Raw genomic sequence first — 21,853 nt, forward strand, 5'->3', positions numbered from 1 at the left:
CAGACTCTGGTGTCCGCGTGTGCAGATACAGCACCTTTGTTCATGTCCCACCCGCATGGTTAAGATGCTAACGCCACTACGAGGACTCTCCATCACACTGGGGCCAGCCTGCCATGAATCCAGGAGGCCTGCATGTGACAACTATTGTTGCCTCAATAATGAAGAGAAAAGAAAGGGAACGCCATTGCTCTTGTGGCAAATAGGTTCTTGAGTTACAATGGAGCTCAAATGTTTTCGTCTACAGCTGCTTCCCTGAGCCTGAAAAGTGCATTCAGAGTAATATTAAAAGATTGAAGGGTCCCGATACATATAAGCAATGGATTTTTTTTCTTACAATTTTGGTTATGTTTTAAATGTACAAATTCAAAGTCCACCCTTTCTTAAATGAACAAGGAAAGACGCAAAAGTAAATAAGTAAGCAGTAAGTAAGTGATTTGCAAAAGACAAATTTTATTTGAGCAAATTGATAGATTGGTGAAATACATCACATTTATACAAAACTTAGGGCACATTAATTTGAATATTGGAACATATTATCTTTTACTTGCAATGTCCAATTTACATTTCATTGTATTTTTCCCGGTTGAACAAACCAAAAATAGCTTTTGCCAGTTCTGTTTTCATGCAGTATGTAGATAGCAAACCAACTAAAACCCAAAATGTTTTCCCTGTGGGCCAGAGAACAGGGCTATTATTGGAACATAATCATTTCCCACGTTTCCACGAAGTGTACCCCGTCCCACCGTGCCTTTGTCTTGCTCTTGTGTTTCCTCTCTGTGACGTCAGTCTGCAGCTGATGGGACCAGCCCCTTCTTGGCACCCTGGTGGCACTGACTCTCCAGCTTCCCTGGGGGGAGGGAGAGAGGGAGAGTTGTTGACGTTCTCACTTGTTTGTATTCACATTTTATTATTTTTCATTTAAGTTATCTCTACTGATCTGTGTTAATGTTTATTACAGCCGAAGCACAAGTCTTAGTAGTATATTTTTCCATATTCCTATTTCTATATTAAATTGCAATGCTTCAATATGAGAGCTGTGTTTCTTAATTCTAGTATTTATTTCGTTATAAGTGTATTTTGTTTATTATTTCACACTTGCTTTGGTATTGTAAACATATGTTTCCCATTCCATAAAGCTCCTAAGAATTGAATTTCACATTGAGAGGGAGTGAAAGTGAGCGAGATGGGGATGTGTGGGCAGGGAGAGAGATGAATCAAAACACCATCATAGGGACAGAGTGACCTTTCTAAGAGCTCAAGGCCTGCTGATTAGAGGGAGCCCCAACAGACAGATAGGGGGGGGGGGGGGGAAAGAGAGAGAGAGAGAGAGAGAGAGAGAGAGAGAGAGAGAGAGAGAGAGAGAGAGAGAGAGAGAGAGAGAGAGAGAGAGAGAGAGAGAGAGAGAGAGAGAGAGAGAGAGAGAGAGAGAGAGAGAGAGAGAGAGAGAGAGAGAGAGAGAGAGAGAGCAAGAGAGCAAGAGAGAGCAAGAGAGCAAGAGAGACAGAGAGGGATTTGATGTGGGGGTAAAAGGCCAGAGTGGATGTTTACTTCACTGCCGGGCGAGATTAGACCACAACTATGCTTTCGGAACACTAAGACACTCCTAATCTGGTCATTAAGATGTATGTGCTACATTGCTAAGAGGGGCCGCTGTCCTGAAGAAATATCCAGTGATAAGGGCAAGAGAAACCGTGTGAAAGGAAAAATAAGAACAAAAGGCAAACATGCAAATATATTTGAATAACCAAAATAGAAGGTTTATCATTCCTGGGATTTAAGATAAGTTTTACAGCATTGCATGCAACAAATTACCCTACAATTCCTTCACAGGCATGACACACAACTACAAAGGACAACAATTCAGTGAAAACAACGTAGAAAGGCGATTGTGAATCATAAAAATGTAAAGCATCAATGGACAACGCTACGATTGCATGGGAGTGCATGTGTCATGTATGAATCGGCGGCCACACGCCACGCATTCTGCTTTACTTGCAGGGAACATTACACAAGCCAGATGGCTTTTTCTTTTTTTTCATATTTACATAATCTTTATCCAAACCAAATGGTAGCATCTGCAGGCACTGCATGATTGCAACATTGCACCAACACTTACAAGCCACAATGCAGCATGATTCACTGCTCACCCATTTCAAAGGGCTCCCAAGAAACAAACGCCCGTTTTAAATCACAATTCGAATGTTCAAGCAGGATTCTTTGTTCCGTGTTCTACTTTGGGTTGAATAATAATTAGTGTTTCCTGAAAGGAGACACACACAGTAATCTCAGTAGAACCTGGTCCTTGTCCCATGTTGCCGTGAGATAGCTTCCTCTTGGCTGGGGATGGGGAGGGGATCCAAGTGTGACAAGCATGGCTGGTAGTTGTCACTTGCGCTTTCTCTTCATGGTGTCACATTATGGCTGAGCGCCATGGGTAGCAAGCAGTGTAAACACGGTGTAGAACAAACAGGGTGACCAACCCTATCTACAAAGGTTGTCAGTGTCTGTTTTGCCTGAAGGAAGTGAGCGAAGGCTGGGTGAGTGCCTCTGGAATTTTCAGGTGGCTATACTGCCAAAGGGTATCTATTACTGATAAGACTAGGTTACCATTGTCAGTAGGAGAGCAAGGGTTGTTCTTTAACCAGTATATCTAAATGATTAAGACTAGGTGACCGATGTCAGTTGGAGAGTGAGGGTTGTTCTTTAACCAGTATATCTAAATGATTAAGACTAGGTGACCGATGTCAGTTGGAGAGTGAGGGTTGTTCTTTAACCAGTATATCTCAATGATTAAGACTAGGTGACCGATGTCAGTTGGAGAGTGAGGGTTGTTCTTTAACCAGTATATCTAAATGATTAAGACTAGGTGACCGATGTCAGTTGAAGAGCGAGGGTTGTTCTTGGAAAGTAATATGGTCCAGATGGTGTTTTATTTAAAGACCCAATTAGGTTGAACTTGAGGGATGGAAGATCACCTCCAGAGAGTATGTCAGAGTTACTGTGCTAAGTAAGGGCGGCTCAGACTGGTTTAATCCGTCTCTGCCTTGCTTTATAATAATGTGTTGAGAGACGGAGAAAAGGGGCTCTGGCATTTTGACAGAGCAACATTTCCGAAAATAATTCCCTGAGTGAGGTGTAAGAAAAGCTTGTCGAAGAGGCACGAAGAACATTTGGAAACTCAAGGATTCTCAACAATGTCAGCTTTTTTACGCTTATTGTGTGAAGGCTTGTGAACGGTTTGAACATAAAGTAAAAGAAGAACACACAATGAGACCATATTGTCACTGTCCCCAAACAACCGGCATGGGCGAAGAGAGTCAAGCTGCCAGCGTTGCATACGCCATATGAGAACGTGACTACGGCTAATGGCTTTGGAGCTGCTGAGCTGTCGCATTTCAGAGTAGATGCTGAGGAGCGCAGGGAGATTCAGGAAGCACTAGTAAAGCGGGGGATGTTGGGGGAGGTGGAGGTGGTGGTGGTGAAAAGCAGGGAGACAGCAGAAAAAAGAAAGAGGTAGAGAGAGGATGGCTGAGGAGAGGGAGAGGAGCAGGCGGGTGAGAGACAGATTGATAAAGAAGGGGGAGAAAGGGATACAGATAGAGGGGGGGGGGGGCACATGCGGGGGAGGAGCGGGTGCCATAGAAAGGCTGGCCCATCGATTGGCTGAGATAATTTCCCATTGATTGCTGCCCTGTTTGGAGATTGCTGGAGAAAGGTTTATTGCCCACATGCTGCAGCTGGGGAGGAGGAGGCCATAAAAATAAAAATAGGACCAGGCTGTCTGCAGAGAGGTTGGTTCTCCATCATCAAGACTGTAAAAAACACTGTGCAGTACGGGCTCACACCCACAAGAGCACGGCTGCTAGTGCACGCAGACACACAAATGCACCCGACACACACGCAGAGCACAGCACCATCGACATTTTCACAATGTTGTCCACACTATGCATTCCATTAGGACTAATGGGAGAAGATGGCCCCATCGCCTATGGTGCAATGGTATAATCACTGTGTGGATCCAGGAGCAGGAGTGTACAGAGCTCTATATTTACTGAAATTACATAGAGGTCCATTGACTGGCTCTTTCACGTCAATAATACTGAGAGAGACCGCCCTCATGGAGAGTGCCCTTAAGAATCACAAGAATGAATGGCAGCTTATCTGCAAAAAAAAGGACCGGTATCATCTTGTTTTGCCTTCTCGTATAAACAGAATGATTGGTTTGTAAGAAAACGTTCATACAATTCATGGAAACAAACTAGGACATCAAGACATTTAGCCTGTATGTTGTCAATAGAAGAGGGAGAAACTGGGAGAGAGAGGAGGGTGCAATCACCGCTGATATTGAGTATAATAGCCCCAAACTTCATCAGTTAAACATTTTCTCCAGAGGTAGTAGTCTACAATATCCAAATAAGTCTTTCTGAAGCATAATAGCCAGAGAGTGAAATGGAGGACAGACGAGAGCAGAGAATAATAAGGCCATTGCAATCTTATATTTAATGGTAAAGAAGGTAAATGGTTTCCATTGTGCACCCGACTCCACCAGGTGTTTCCATTCAATCAAATTCAATTGTGTTTATACAGCGCTTAATCATAGAAAATAATTCACAATTGACAACATTGAGTGAGAATTGACCTGGTAACAGTGGGAAACAGTGTATTCACACAATTTATATTGTGTGAATACACGTGACAATGTGAAGAGAAGCACTTTGATGCATAGGATATTTCATGATCTAAATAAGAATAGTAATGTGTTATTCTGTACTCTGCATATGGCAAGAGCTCTTCCTATAGGTTGGGTTGTTGAAACTCCTAACCCTAACCCTACAGGAACCCACTTTAGGTTGCCATGAAAGGAACACTAATTATTTCTTCCATGTTAGATTTGCATTAGGCTTAAAGGGATACGTAGAGATATCTGTAAATTAGTGATGGCCGGTCCCGGATTCAGACGAGTTGTTTACAAAAACTTGTTAATACTTCCAAAAGATTTCCAATGTGTTCCTAACAGTCGCTTATTCAAAGTTTATCTACACACACTGCAATGTGATTTAACTTGTGATGCGCATTGAACACATTGGTTATCTTTGGGAAGTCATTTTAAGTGTATTCCCCTCACATGAACAGGAGCTAGGCTGCTTGTAACTCTACAAGTCAATGGAAGCGGCTTACGAAAAGCAAATGCTACACAGCAAACTCCCCTTTTGGATACACAATGATGAATTTGGAATTAAACAACTCTGCTCAAGCTGGATAAGAGAGGCACATGCCAATGTAAGGAAACCTTGGTGCATCCTTTAAAGCCCAAAGCACATATAGCACAAATATTCTGGCCTATTTGTAGTTCGATGAAAGAAATAATGGCCAAAGTCTGAGTCTAGCAGAGCAGATTTTGCGTAAGATTTTTGCTTAAGATAGGATTCCTCTAGATGGAACCTGAAAAACAAAAGCATTATTCTGCTTCCGTCTTGACATTGTCACATGCTCAGGGCTCTAGATTGTAATAGATTTATTTTGTACCAGAGTGAAGATAGCTCGTAATGATGGCAATCTTGTTATTTCAATAACAAATCCAGACAAAATCTAGAATCGATCCAATATTTCCTTTCAGCTCCAATTCAACAAACCTATCTGTCCCTCTGGCATTGCCTGCCTCGTCCTGTTAAACCCTTTCATTCTACACACACCCAGAGAGCTGTCCCTGCACTCCACTGCAGTAAAGTGGCTGTGTACAAAGCTCTTTAGAGCCAGTAGGGTGAGCACACACAGAAAGAGGGAAAGGGAGAGAGAGAGAGAGAGAGAGAGGGAGAGGGAGAGGGAGAGAGAGAGAGGTTAGTCACACCTAATTTGCATTGCCTTCCTGCGTTGGCTGGCTGGCTGCTGCATTTACAAGTGGATAGAGAGAAGGTGCTGCTGAGCTCGATGCTTGTGCTGGCACGCTGTCCCCGGGATGGTTCTCCCCACAGGAGGAAACAGACCCCCCCCCCCCCCCGCTCCCCATGCTCTCTCCAACAGCCAGTGGCCTAGAGCTGTTTTCACAGCCTCCGAGGGGCTGCGATGGCTCAGTGATTTCTCCGGCCCGGCAGCCTGGCTTAGTCACGCACACCACAGCTCACCAGGATTTGCCAGAGAACCAGTGTCTGGTGACGTTGGTGGTGGTGGAGCCAGGGGGTGAGGGTGGCGTGGGTTGCGGGATATTTCAGAAAAACAAGCAAACGCAATGCAAAGGCTTGGTTACAGCCTCCGACAAAAATGTAGGTGTGAAAAATCCCCCCAATAAAAACCTGTTACTGCACCTGCTACTGTTGTTTCACGCACAATAATGGAACCGGCCAAACTGTTATTACAGCCATGGATTTGAACAATATGGCTATGATTTCAATATAATACGTACTGAAGTTATAAGGAAATGAGAAAACTAATTTTTATGTTACAAATACATATTTTCTAAACATGTGAATTGTATGTGAGTATTTTGGCAAACCTATTAATACCACTATTATCAGTGACACGACTTGCCCAATGCACTGTGGTGTCTCTGAAGCTATAATGAGAGGAATTGGGGCTGGTTGGTTGCCAGTCTGCCTAACTAGCCAGGAATATTTGGGTGGGGAAACAGAATTAGAAACACCAGCCCCTCCTTTAAGAACCACCACACAAGTGCCCTTGAGAGAAGCACTTAGCTCCCAGCTGCTCTGATGGAGCCACTCATTGGCCAACATGAAGTCTGTCTGGGTAGGTTTCACATGTGAATGTATTACTGTATACATTAAAAGCAGGGATAGAAAATACTTGAAAATAGCAACACTAGCACAGTGTGTTGGTTGCGAGTATGGGGGACAATGTGAAACAACAATGGATACATTGTAATGGTTTGGATGAAAATAATCGTATTTTGGTCCATCGATCTGACTTAGTTCTGGAACTTGGGGCTACGCGCTAGTGTTATATTATGGAGCATTTCCTGCGGCTGGTCAGTTCGATGGGGCTTGTTGGAGTGGTGAAGGTGCGGTTCGGCGCAGCTCAGTTACGGCTCGCGTTTCCAACGCCGACAGTACCATTGTGGTAGGGCGGGGTTTAAGCATCGTGACCTCATAGCCGCCCGACACAGTTTAGCCTGATTATAAATCCAAGGAAAAAGAGGAACGCGACACAATGAACAAAGAGAAACAATATAGGGCGTCCAAGAAGGATGTCAAACTTTTGCGCAACTTTTTAATCAACGGACGGCGTTGATCTTGCCGGAACCCTTTCAGGCGTCTCAGTACCCCAACGGAGGAGTACTGCAAGTCTACGGCTCAGTCTGGATCATGGCCACTTTTGGCAGTGGAAATGCGAACCGTGCCGCACCTTTGAACACTGAACCGACCCGCACGTGTTGCATGTCATTGAGTGGCCTCCTAAATGATAATCAGCCTGTTGCCTTTTGTTAACTGAATGGTTGAAAAATATTTAAATGTGTAACTGCTTTTCAGAGTAATTTGTGGTGAACGCTAAAAGATAGATCTTATCATAACCCAAAAAGTAGGGTTAGGGTTAATCATACAATAAATTACAATACACAAGTTCATATCTGCACGCATATATAGAAAATGTTTTTACAGTTAGCTGAACATTATAGGGTCCCGGCCTTCCACTCCCTGTTTTGTCAGTTAAACACAGAACTACATTTGTCCCAGTGTTTGCTATATGGGAAATTAAGCAAAAAGAGACGCTCTCTTTCTCCGGTAACGCAGTCGTTCGCGACGCCTTTCTTCTTCATCGTTTCTTGTATTTGTCTCCAACTAATGCTCCAATCTTTCATAGGTCGATGCGGATGTTGTGGATGCAAAAGAATATATGATGCATCGTTGCAGCATAATTTAAGATGATCGCAATGAGTTCTGCCTCTGTGCTGTTTGCGGTCAAACCAAAACAAACTAGAGTGAGGGCGGCTTCACTTTCCCACCTTTTAGACTTAACGTCATATCCCACCCCTTGCAAGCCCACCCCCATAAACCCCCTGTTGATTCTACTAATGTGTCGGAATGATATCGATATCCGCAGATAAAGCATCAGGTGTCAATAAGTGTGAATCCCCCTCAGGGTCGAATGTCCTGAGGAAAAGGCGGAGGACGTGTGAAAACACTTTTTGATTCTGTGCTGTAGGCTAACCTGCACTTTAACTCTCCATTACTCTACATTAGCACCCTGCTTCTTCCCACATTCAGTACGTTTACATGCACCGCCTAATCCGATTACAGCAATAGTTCGACTGTGTTCCTCAATTGGACAACTGCAATTGTCAGAGTATACATGGCGGAGAGAAAATCTATTCATTGGCCGAAGCATGTAATACCATGGTACGATAGGTGGCGCTGTACCCATTTCAACTAGTGGTAATAGAGCCACTGGCTAACCTCTTTACCTCACCAGCAACAACAAACTCAGGTGGCATTCAAGAAAGATGGCGTAAGAAGACGAAGCTACATCCCTCTACATTTTGTATATGATGTACATGATAATTACACAAAATAGATGCATAATGACGCTCTTGGTTTTGGTGATTTCTGAGAAAAGATGTGCCGCAGAATGCCACAGGACGGTAGCATTCGACAACAACATGACTATCGTCTCCTTAAACTTTCGGCTCACGGCACTGGGAAAAATTCTCGAGCATGCGCAGAACGCAAAATCCGATTCCAATCCGATTTACGGTAATGTATTATGTATTGTCATGCACGATTAATGCGACTATCAATCAAATAATCTAGGGGTCTTAATCCGACTATGAGAGACCCAGTTCGGTCCGACTTTAGTCCGACTAAGTTGTATGCATGCATTTAAAAAATCCAATCATACTCGGACTAACCAAATAATTTGTTTTTCTCGAGTCATGTAAAAGGACAGATTGTTTGAAAAACAAATAAAAAAAAAAAGAATGATTGCAGCTAATAGTTCACCACTTGAATAAATGAGGTTAGTGTAATCAGGGCTCCAGACTAACTTTTTTCACTAGGAGCACTGTGGCCCCTAACAGAAAATGCTAGGGGCGTAACCATAAATCTTAGGGGCACACCATAAATCAACATGCCAATGGGATTTAAACAATTTTTTTCACTGTATTACTAATAAATATTTTGAATATAGATGCATGCGTTCAAAAAGCACGGAGCAACAGGCTTGACAGGACGCTGCGCCTCCCTGCCCGCTCGCCTCTCCATTGAGAATGCAGCAGGTGCAACAAACGCCTCCCGTGTGTAAAGCTCTTTATTGCACAAAGTCCTGACCGGGTTCGGGTACCCGCGGGTACCCGACGGGTGACCCGCACTATTTGGGTGAAACAGATGAAAAATAATGTAGGTCTACTGTGTCGGACGTGGGTGCGGGTCGGGTCGGACGCCGAAACAGCGCGGGTTTTGTGATTGCGAGCGAGACTTTTCCGGTGCTGGATATGTTATTCAGGGGCGGAGGAGTCAACTAAAACCGTCAACAGAGGATGATGTGCTTTTTTTGCACAGCAATCTAAAGCACCAGGCCAAACAACACAGTGTAATTCGCCGGCGTTCCATCTAATGTGTCTAATTTTCCTTCGGGTTCGGGTCGGAAGTCGATACCAATTTATAGCGGGTCAGGTTGGGTGCGGAATGTAATTTGCGCCTCTGTCGGAACACGGGTCGGATGCGGTTTTAAGTATTTTGGGTGTGGGTTTGCAAAATAAGACCCGTGCAGGACACTAGCCGCAGGTCAGAAGAACGAGTCAATAGTTTGCCCACAGAGACGTTTACACACGCTCGATATTTAATCTCTAGGACCCTCCCCCTCCACACATTAGCCACGAACGGTGGCCATTCCCTGTCCTTCTCACACTCATTGGCCTGCTACAGATTCCAGATTCGTTGACGCGCCCCTTCCCCGTTTAACGTGTAAAACGCACATGTGCGACCAGATGAAAAATGAAGTCGCACACTCTCACATTTTGGTTGCAAAATGCCACCATTTCGACGCAGTCTGGAGCCCTGGTAATGGATTTTATATTGTATTTAGAGTATACATATCAAAAAAAACTGTACAGTGTGAAAGTACTCTCTGATTGAATGTCACAGACCAAAACCAGCACTATGTTTAAAGATATCAATACAAATAGTATAATTTTGGTCATTCAGTACTTCCATGACTGAACTTCTACAACTACTGTCATACCTAGTCCTATGGGTAATTTGATATACAATGTTGAAGCCTATCTTTCAGGAATTAATACAGAGCATGGCTGAATGAAGAATATTCAGTATAGATGATGAAAGTTTATTATTGGTAACATTATGATTTGAAAAGCATTGAATTGTAACGAGTGAGAAGTTGGAACTATCAAAAGGGCCAAACCTGTTTGAGGTTACGTTATATCCTCTTGAAACACCTCTTTTTATCACCTCTTTGTATCCCGGTTTATGATGATTTTGAAGCATTCCAGTCGTAAAATATGTCAACTTCAATAAAAAGCAGGAACAGGCTTTGCAGGCGCAGAGGGTGGGGAACTGGCAACAATCTAGGGAATAGCCTATTTGTTTCTAGGAGTGCCCCATCCTAATGCGTCCCTGCAGGGAGCAGATTCCCCTGTGGCTGTGAGTAATTCTAGGAAGGCATCCTCTAGGAGAGGCTGGCATCTTGTTAGTCATCAATCACTCGCTAACATGATCCTAAGCAGAGAGTACACTTTGTCTGAATCTGCTTCTCACGTGTTCACATGGTCCAACATGCCCCACGTTGCGATGAAAACAAAGTGTTAGGTTAATGGCGGCTCTGTGTGCAGGCTAGTAAATCACAACTATCGGCCACTCATCACTACGGTCAACCTTTGCTTGTATGTCCACTATCTTGCATGTTTGATCAATAGTGTAATTGCTCTGCCTGGTCTGGTGATATTTAAAACAACGGACAAAGCCATGCTAAAAAAATGCTATTAATTCAAAAAAGTAAAACAACTACGTGGCTTGCTTGCCGTTTATTCATTAAAGCTTCCTTGATGATACCTCCCTTTTTCAATTCCCTGCCGACATTTTAGCACTCTATCGTGAGAATGACTGTCACAAAGCAAATACGACAATCCATCATTAACAATGGCCTGCAGCAGTGCCAGTTACGGCAGCAGATCGTTTTGGTGTCAACTCATATTTAATTGAGCAATGCTGGGGACTGTACCTTTACAATGAGCTTTGGCCTGCCGCAGAAAAGTGTGTAACCCGGTGCAGTTGATATACGTAATGCCTAAAACAAAGTGAAACAATGAAGGAATAGCAGAAACATATAACTGAAATTGAATTGGAAGTTTAACGTTACGGGTACCCTGAACGTTAATATTTATATTTGGTGTATTCTGCAAACGCAGTCCTGCGATGTCTGGATCTATCAAGGTGAGCTTCAGTCTCAGGTGTGGCTTAGCATTCATGCTGCTTCTGTATTTCGATTTATGATGTCAAGTGAAGAGAAGCCTTTCACACATGGATATGTGGTTGCAGAAGAAAGGAGAAAGCGCACAACGTTGTCCAAATGCGCCGACCTCAATATTTTGTCGCATGACAATTCTGTTAAACTCCTGGTCCCCAACAGTGAAGTCCTCTGGCATTTCTGAGGCTTCAATGCTGAACAGGTTTCACATCCATTTGTTCGATTTAGCCGTCAGTGAGAAATATTCGGGAACTGTTGTCGGAGCAAGACGAGGTGCGCAATGATGTTGTTCCTGACTATTGAATCGTGGACTTGGACTGCTTCAATCCGTCACATTTTCTTCGGAAAAATCAACTGGCAGTTCTGCACGTTCACTACGTTTGAGATGGGATGGTTTCATGGATTCATAGCATCACCACATACCACCACTTACCACCTGTACTCGGTTCGCTCTCGTACACTTCAGTTCTTCCCAAAATATTCTCCTCCTGTCCGCACTTGTTCTCCAAATAGTTCCCGTTTGGAGCCACAATCGCAGTTATTTTGAACCATTTATAATTTTAGCGCTTTTATCTAGTCAATTTAGCTTGCAATGGTGAATGTTTGCGTGCCAAAACTCAACTACGAAACTTCTGATATTGAAACGAAAATATTACAGGAAAGGCAAAACTTATATAAATTCCATTTTAATTATCTCATGGTTAATGTATTTCCATTCATACTAGTATTTTGATATTATTGTAGCGACCGTGGGTGTGGTCGCCTTGTTCAGTGTCCCGCAAGGGATCCTGGGGAGGTTAAGACCATCGACAGTTGGACCTTTGGCGCCCTCCTAGGTCCTTTGCGATGGAGACATTGAGTGGGGTTTAACAGTTTGGGTTTGTCGAGGTGGCGGTGTAATTGTGTTAGTGTAATTGTGAAATTGTTCCCGACAACGCCACCGAGAGTTTAGGTAAATCGGTTATGTAGAGTGTGTTTTTGTGTGTCGTGTGTGTGTTCAATAAAGGCAACTCGTAGTCGAGTGGGGTATGGGGTACGAGAGTTGCATCACTGCTTAACCCGTGCTGCTCGTTACATGTTTTATTATTCCTCTGTGTACCACAAAATAGCGCACCAATACCAATGGATTAGATCACGATGAGCACGTAAGTAAAAATCACTACAAATACTCCCTTCAATTATTCTTTAATGCCTATACTGCTAGGCATCAAGACCTTTAGTGGTCAAGGTTAAGGCACACAGAGTTAAACAAACCCACTGCTGAATAAAAAAGATTTTTCTGAGAATTATGGTTACGACTTTTTAGCCCATGAATTTATGCGGGCGTATTTCTTACCCAAACCTTTATCGCAAATTCAGATTACACATTTGTTTTGTTTTCTAAAATCACTTCCCAAATCACCCTCGTGTCGACTGCTTGGAGAAACGGCAGTTGAAATGTATGATGGGACAATCAATTTGAATGCAAATCTATTCGTCCCTCTTTTTCAAAACATAATTAACAAGCTGTGCATTGACGGCCCTGCGGAAACATGGGCCCAATCCCATTTCTACCCCTTACCCCTTCCCCTCACCCCTTCAAGACAAAGGGGAGGGGTAAGGGGAAGGGGTAGGGGGTAGAAATGGGATTGGGCCATGGAGTCACCGACAATTGCTACAATTCTCAGTAGCTTTGAGAAAAAAAGAGTAGTTGATTACCAAAACAGGTATGCAAAATATGAGGTTGGTGAGTACATGTGGAAACTCCAGCTTGGAGGAAACCTTGGAGAGGATTATAGGGAGGGAAGTGAGAATTCTTCCCTGCCTTCAGGGACCCGTTTCAGGAAGGGAAATTAGGGCAGTCATCCAGAAGATGTTTCATTCCCTTCACATTAGCTCTGCCTCCCACTCTCTTGTCAGAGTAAAGTGCTACCATTAAGAAAGTGTGTGGGTATCTAGTTAAAATCTTGAAGGCTGCACCTTGAAAAAAAGTTGAACAAAATCAAGAGGATGAGGTAGAACTGAAACCTGTCATACGACAGCATCAAGCTGCTGCCTGCAAAAAATCCCCCCTAAAAAAATCAACCCAACACAGATGGCCTTACTTTCTATTTTGCAGGGGAAAAAAAACGTAGATTTGGATATAAGGCATTAAGTCCCGCTTTGACACTTGTCTAATAAATCCATGTGCATTTCATCCTCTTCTGAAGAGGTAGGGCCCTTGTTGAGCTCCACAAAGCCGGATGCTGGGGGGGGGGGCTTTAGAACACTGCATAATTCCTCAGTCGCCATAAACAGTGACCGCCCCCCTTTTTGAACAACTCTGGTTCTGGTAGTCAATTTCCCATTCCTTTTGTCCATTGACTTTTCAGAAAATCATTATATAAATAGTTTTAAACCTGGAACCAAGCCAATCATCAGTCTTTTTTTTTTATAACTCAAAATTAATATTTATGGGATCGCTTTTCCTATGATTATCGTAGGCCAAAAGAAAACCATACATTATCAATTTGACAATATATGTGGCTTGTATATGGCATGAATCATCTGTCAGGTTAGTCGTGACCATAAATATTTGATAAGAAAAAAAAAAGATATTTGAAAACGAAAGAAAAGGCTATAATGTACAAGACTTTGTACATTATTTTTATGAACCTAGTGAAGAAAACTACTCATCCCGTAAACCATTGTGAACTTGTTTACAACCACATGGGTAAGCGCGTTTCAAGCATCTTATAACCTTTTTCATTATTAGTGTTTTATATTGTTAATATAATTTGCGTCATATACTGTGTCTGTGTGTGTGCCTGCATGCATAGTACTTCATATAGTCTATAGCCTTGTCAGCGACATGGAACGTTCCTTCTTTCCTAACTGCAGTCACCTCTCACGCGTCCATCAATGCTGGTTCTACTGGTTCCCAATGAGTGCGGTTCAAGGGGGAGTTTTAATACATGTGAATTAAGTATCGTATTCCAGTTACGTATTCATTCAACTTTATGTATTCCTAGCTTTTATATTACGCAAATAACTAAATAGCACTGCTAGTGCTTTATCATATATTTTTACTTTTTTTATCATATATATCAACATATTTTTCAACATGTAGAGCTAATTTCCTCTAAAATCCTCTAACAACACTCTAACTTTCCATTTATCTAAGGGAAATAAACATGTTACTCTAAAAAACTAAAAGAGAACTTCTTTAATGTGTGGCTTCTACACGAGCATAAACAATCGTTTTTCCAATATAACGGCACGTTTAGTAAGTATAACTTGGATGGTTACGACATAATGGCTTTTAATCAAAGCCTCTATGGGATTTTTACTTCCGAAACTACTTTGTGTGAAAGGGACATTTCAAAAGGGACAGAATATCATGAATCCTTCTTCTCTCCATTCGCCTTTACAGCCGCCCCGGGAGTGTGAAAGGTGATACAGCCGTGTTATTCAAAAGGGCCCTCATGAAGTGGGCTTGGCCACATCTAATCAGAATGTAAATGCAGTGTTGGCTGGGGATAGACATTGGCATTTAGATTATGCTGAGACTAGATTACTGATCAAACTGTGTGTGTGGGTGAGATAGCCTTTTTAACAGCAGCTTGGCACAGACTCATTCTATTCCACCAACAGCAGTGAAGACCGTCGTCACCGTGCCATCAATTGTAATTAAACCAGAAGGAAGGGGGAGGCAAATAGTGTGAGTGTGTGTGTGCGTGGAATTCAAACACCAACAATAACAACAAGACTGGTGGAAATGCACTTACTCAAACAAACAGACACCCATCCCATGCAGTGCACTCCCCCTAGCAACTGCTGGATGCTAGAGGGAAAAAAGAAGAGTTGTGAACCACTTCCCTGATAAATGCCTACACCTTTTAACCTTCTCCGTCGACACCCCAGCCTTGTAGCCACGCATACACACACACACCCTAGATTTCCTCGTCAGGGGCAAAGGCAGCAGGGAGAGGAGGGGGAGGAGAACGAGAGCGAGAGAGAGAATAATAAGTGGAGGCTGATCTAGTGCTCCGCATCCTGAGGAGGCCAGATTTGCATATCTGTGCAGCGGTGCAGAGGGAGAAACGTCTGCACTGACAGCCCCACTGAATATCTTAAACCACTGCTGACTTCCCTGCAGGCATACTCCCCTGAACACTTGCACACACACAAACACACATACGTGCCAAGTCCCACGGAAATAGATGCACGCAGAGATGAGGGTGCATAAATATGTTAACGTGCGTGTGTGTGCGAACAAGCACACGCACGTACACACAGGCAAAGGACTTAAGGTCAGGCAATGTGGATGCTGAGCGTTGCTTTGTTCATGCAAGGTGATGTACAGTAGTGCTTGTTTGACAGCACAAGTATAAGAGTCCTCTCTAGGGAAACAGCCCACAAAGGCAGCCTCATGCACTGCTGGCGTTAAGGAACATGTGTGTGTGTGTGTGTGTGTGTGTGTGTGTGCCTCCATATGTGCATCTGAAGCTCTATAATACACACAGTACAGACAAAGAAATGCAATTAAGCAAGGTAAGCAATATGAATTCAGCATACAAATTCCCAATCCTGTGTTTTTGTTGGAATTTGCATTTCACGTTTGGAGACACCAAAATTAAAGAATTAGGCAAATAGATAAGACGACAAAACAGACACCATATGTGCACTGCTAATGTTTCTAGCCAGCAGTTTAACGTGCAAAGCTAAACCTCCACCAATGCTATTGGTAAGATTTAAATAGATTTGTAACATCTAATAATAAACTATAAATATTAAATTATATATTTTGTAAATCTGAGTTGAACCGTAGTGTCAATATTTACACCATAGAAACTGTATGACAAATTGGAAAATGAGCACATCAACAAAGCTAATGTTTGTTTTGTAGGAGACATCAATTTGGAGAAGTAGAAACCATTGCAAACAGAGACTTGGGGTGCATCCGATTACTAAGTATATACTACTTCTGTTCAGTGTCTACTACTTGACCGTTAATGCAGTATGTTCTACAGCTATGGGTAGAACGCCTCCGAACGCTTCCGAACACCACCGGATGTTTGGAGAATACGTATTTCCCCTCTGTGCACTGCACATCAGATGCCGGCAAAATTAAAGTCACCTGCGATAATTGACCTGAGCTGGAGCCGCTGCTGGGGTGCCGGGTCAGCCATTTAGATTTATAAAAAAAAATTCACCGCGGCGTTCTTCTTCTTCGGTTACCCGACTCCAGCTGAATTGTGGGATAGCGTAGTGACATACCGTTGTATATTGTGGCGGTAGTACGCATTCGGAAACTTTTTGCCTACTACATAATGCGAACTGAGCATTCGGACACGCTATATTTGTGATGTACTACAAAATGCCTACTATATAGCAGTCAAGTTAGTATGAGTATTCGGATGCAGCCTTGGAATTCCTCAATGATCTGTCAACACCTTTTATCTCCATGTATTTATTCAAGTAAAACACGATCGGTGGGATTGGCTGAGCGGTTGGGGTGGCTTGTTTGCAACCACTGTAACATAACCATTTAAACAATATATGTTCCTTCATGTGACCTTTTAACCTTTGGCCCCTGGTGAGAATAATCAGGATCTCATTATTCCCCTGCTGCTCAGCCAGAAAAAATAACACGTTCCAAGGCATGTCACAGGTAAATATAGCATGTTAAGTGTAGCATGTGCTCTATTACCGTCAGACTTTTTCAGTATCCATTGAAATGTCTTTAGTCTTGCTCGTCACTTGACATCCATACATTACTCATTTTGATTAGTGCATTAACTTGTACATTATACTTGTATTATACTTTTTAAAAGTTAAAATGTTCTGATATATGTATCCCATCAGAAACTATTGCACACAGAATATTATTCAGATTTAAATGGAGTTTCTATTTTTACCCAACAGCTTAAGCTTTTCCAATATAATTTCTACTTTTCTCATGAGAATAGTCCCCAATTGAATTGCAGCATGCATCTGCCGACTGTTGGTATTGAAAGCAATTTTTCTGTACTTCATTTATTTTATGATTCTGAAAGAAATGAGTAATAGGTCTCTTTTTTGGACTCCAGATTGGATGAGGTGAGCTGCATTATACTCCCTTGCTCGGTTTGTCAAAACAGGCCCCAAGCTACTTGTGTTTCAACACAGCCGTCAAGGGATAATTGTGGTGAAATATGTTCCCAAGGCATCCTCTTACAGACTGTTAAACCACCTGAAAGGTCTTTCAGTGGATTGTTTATTTCAATGCATTAATATGATTTCTTAAGCTCTGGTGAAGATGCGTCTAAGTGGAAGATACAGTCGGATTGCGGATTGTGAATAAATATGCATGTTGTTTTTTATATAGCGTAGGTTAGGTTTATGTGCTCATACATTTAGGGTAATAGGTGTTTGTCTACGTTTGATTAAGTACCAACATAGCCGGTTTATGTTAATGTAACCGTTTATACAGAACTTATTTTGACAACATTAAAATGATGTCCTTCAAAGGGCAGCGGACGTTCAGAAAGAAAAACACATATATATAGTACATATAATATCTATTCGGCCTTCTTGTTCCTTCTTATATGTTGCAAGTTTAAAGCAGCTCATTTAGACCAAGGTTACGCTGGCTGAAGGTTATTGTTTGGGTCTCTGAAGGCAATGAGCAACGCTGTTCACAGACAGAAGAAAGACAAGTGCTGAATGACCCGTCACTCTCCATCCGTCTGACTGATAGGTAAGAAACAGCTAGAAAAGAACCGGTAAGGCAAGGCAGGCAAGAGAGGGATAGAGAGAGATAGATAGATAGATATAGATGTATACACATTCAATATCTACATACACATCCATAGATACATATCAATAAAGAGAGATAGATACACAAATAAACACATATCTATAGATTTTCATTCATAAAAAGATAGAATGATATACATCCATATATAAATATAGATACACATCCATATATAGAAATATACACATCCATACTGCATATAATGATAAAGCTACAAATCCATATATAGAGATAAAGCTACACGTCCATCTATAGATAGATGGATATACATATACATGGAGGAGGCACAGTGACTTTGATGGTGCAGGGCTCTCTCCATCAGTCTCTTTGACAGAGGTAACTGGATTGTTCATCAAAATGGAAATTGAGCCATGCTACCCTCCTGCATGCAGGCACACACAGGTCTCGACATTGGAACCACACAATAACCGACCCACTCTAACAATTTTGAATTTAAAGGAGAAAGAAAAAGGACAGATACAATATATATCAACAACACAGATGCTAAAATATTCTCTATCCTCCCATCAAATGAATAAATCCAACCGACATAGAGGGATAGGGTGTAGACAAGTGCGAGAGGCAGAAACATAGGCGGAAAGTAAATAACTAACAGCACAATGAGCATCTTGGGCGGGGTTGATAACCACTCAAGAAAGTCAAATGACTTGCATGGATTGCTAGCCTAGCAGCAGTCTGCGTCACATGCGGATGCTAATTAGCAACTAATTTTAACGACTAAGCATACGACAGCTTCTGACTGCTGGAGCTTTTAAAAGTTAAAGGGCTGTAAAATTCCTTTAATAATGAACTTACATGTCAAAAGCTAAGGCTGACTAGCCTTCCCTTTTTAAGAATGTATTTTAATACTTCGGAAAAGACAGGATATGATGGCTTTTCACTATTTTGAAACAGTCTTTAGAAATAGATGCACACATTGCAATTAGGTTTTTGCACATACATTAAGCAGTTCTATATGTCCCACCAAACAGTCCACCCAGAAGATCATCATCTTAAGAAATTATTTCAACTGGTAATCCATTTAGCGACATTCCTCTATCAATTCTGCACCATAGAAATGAAATGGAGCTCATTGTAGGGAGGGAAAGGTGTTTTTTATGGCAAAGAAGCATGGTGTTATGACTTCTGATTAAAATGTACTGAATGGCTTCATGTTTCTGCTCATTTTTTTTGGGGAAGGAGCACTGTGTGAATGGCAGGCTGGGTACCAGAGATAAATGAGCAACCTGTGTTGGACAGAGTGTAACCTTCAAAGAGAAAGTGGATCTGAGACAGCTCTTCAGGCAGAATTGGCAGCGGTGGGTATACAAGCAGGGCTATAATTGGTGCTAGAGTTTCCAATCTGGTCTGTGTCAAATCTGGCTGAGGGGAGGGGGGCGGCGATGCATTAGGAGCTATGGCACGGCTGGTATGAAATGCTAATAGGATTTTGCCATCTTTTGTTTGCAGCATGTAGATATCGATGTAGTTGGTTGTTTTTGTAATCAAAAGCATTTTTGCAATGAAAAGGGATAGAGTGACACTGTTTACATGTGTGTTGAATAGCTCTTCACATTGCGAATTAAATTTTTTATCAAGATCGCAATGCAAACACAGATGTGTTCCCGAATCTCGATACTATTTAGTTATAAACCATCTATACATTTGTCTTGGGTCAAAAGGGCCAGTGCGTCGTGTCAATATAAATAAGTTAAAATGAGACAAAAACACATCCAAACAAACAAACAAAAAAAACGGTCACATTTCATAGAGTTGCATGGGTTTAAATCTCTAAATTGTGACCTGGAATATCCCTACAATCAGAGTGCTGAATCATCTCCCGGGAAAGGAACTGTGCAGCATCAAATTTGATTATTTCATAAGGCAGCAACCCTGTTTGCCATAACTGAGCCTGTTATCATGTAGCACAGTATTTACATTTAACTGGAAGCCCAATTGGCGCATAAATTATGCATGTGAAACCTGTGTACCACTACTTCAGGGCTTAGTAGCCAGCCATGGGACTTCTGGCAACCCACATCAAAAACATTCTCATAGTCCTGTAGTATTTTCTTTAAACCTAGAAATGTTCAGTAAGTAACTAGATAAAAGTGCATAATAAATGTATGTACTTCAGGAAAGTCAATTTGTGTACATTAACATACTCCTTCACATCGGCGGTAGTAATGTGATAATGCACACTCAGTGATAAAACTGTACGACTTCCTGTATTAAATGTCTCACACAATGACACATATCACACATAGGGAGGCGAGATGTATTCATCTAAACTGCTCATGACTCACACACTCAAACATCAACATGCTGTGCATGGTTGGCTGACAACACCGCTATAGTTAGCTACCATGTTCAGTGCATAGGTCAGTGTGCAGTTTATATTCTTTGACCCACTATGTGCTTTTAGGTAGCTACATAGAGGGAGACTCTGCAGTCTATTGGGCCATCAGCATGTTAAACTAGTCAAGCAGGATGCAAAACTAATGGAGCTCAGTGGGGGAAAGCAAGGTAGTTGGCATGACACACTCAGATCATAAACATAGCTTTGAGACACACCATAGTTCCCATGGTGTTCTGTTCCCATCTCATGAGCTGAATATAAAACGAGTTTTAAGAAACGGATGAAGGATGAAAAGGATGAAGCCTAATTGAACATAGATTCAACACTAAGGTTTATTTTACGACTTGACTCAGACAGACAGGAAGTAAACAACAGTGACCATAAAGACGAGCCCTTTGAAATATAGTGTCGATACTTGTGTGTTGAGAATGTAAATTAATAAAAAATTAATCCTGTGTTCAGGATTAATTCATGAATGCATTACAAGTCCTCCTCATGCATTGAATATTAAGGCGTTTAGCGCATTCAAACCTTGTGTACAGTATTGATGTGATAAGGAGCTGGCTCAGGAAGGGTACATCATGTTGTGTCTGAGTTCCCATTTGGAAGTTGCCAAGCTTTGTCTGAAAACTACTGCACAAGAACAGACATCAGTTCAGGTCCAAACTGCAATCCACCAATGTTTAACCAACTAAAGAACAAGCTGTTCTCACAGGGGCACCAGAAAGCCATTTTTCCAACCTACTCCAGAAGTTCAAAGGCTTGTGTAAAACGTGGAAGGGTGTCGACACACCGGGGACTGGAACGCAAATCGCAGTTACATTTAAATTCAAATCAATGCTCAGCGGTCAGTCCTGGAGGTATAGAGAGGTAGGGGACTTTGCACGTGTTCTGTGTTAACATTGTGCTGTGTGTCCCTCCCTTTTGCTGTGTGGAGAGCTGGAGCAGATACAAAGGACAGGTTAAGAGACCAATAGATAGAGAAAGAGCCACAGAGTGAGAGAGAGAAAGAGCCAGAGAGTGAGAGAGAGAAAGAGCCACAGAGTGAGAGAGAGAAAGAGCCACAGAGTGAGAGAGAGAAAGAGCCACAGAGTGAGAGAGAGAAAGAGCCACAGAGTGAGAGTGAGTGAGTGAGTGAGTCAGAGTGAGAGACACAGAGAGAGCGAGAGAGAGAGCTTGCACCAGCAAAGTGGGTCAACGGCAGCCTTCTGGAGAGCTTAACGAGCTGCAGGAGGAGTGAGGCGGTGCGGTGGATAATTAGCAAGAGGAGATGGAAAAGAGGAGGAGGAAATGTGGGGGGAAGCCAA

At 42.3% G+C, this 21,853-nt stretch overlaps 1 protein-coding gene across 2 annotated transcripts in view; it reads right to left on the reverse strand.

The window, feature by feature from the left end:
- Positions 1-426: 426 nt before the first annotated feature.
- trip4 (thyroid hormone receptor interactor 4) overlaps positions 427-21,853 on the reverse strand; it is a 55,975-nt gene continuing 34,548 nt past the window's right edge. For both annotated transcript variants that reach the window (XM_030377101.1, XM_030377102.1), the window contains one exon: positions 427-847. In XM_030377101.1, the coding sequence (XP_030232961.1) occupies positions 783-847 (65 nt within the window). In that variant the 3' untranslated portion in view covers positions 427-782. The remainder of the gene's footprint in view (positions 848-21,853) is intronic.

Source organism: Gadus morhua, chromosome 14 (genome assembly GCF_902167405.1).
Source record: "Gadus morhua chromosome 14, gadMor3.0, whole genome shotgun sequence".
In the NCBI taxonomy this organism is placed as follows: Eukaryota; Metazoa; Chordata; class Actinopteri; order Gadiformes; family Gadidae; genus Gadus; species Gadus morhua.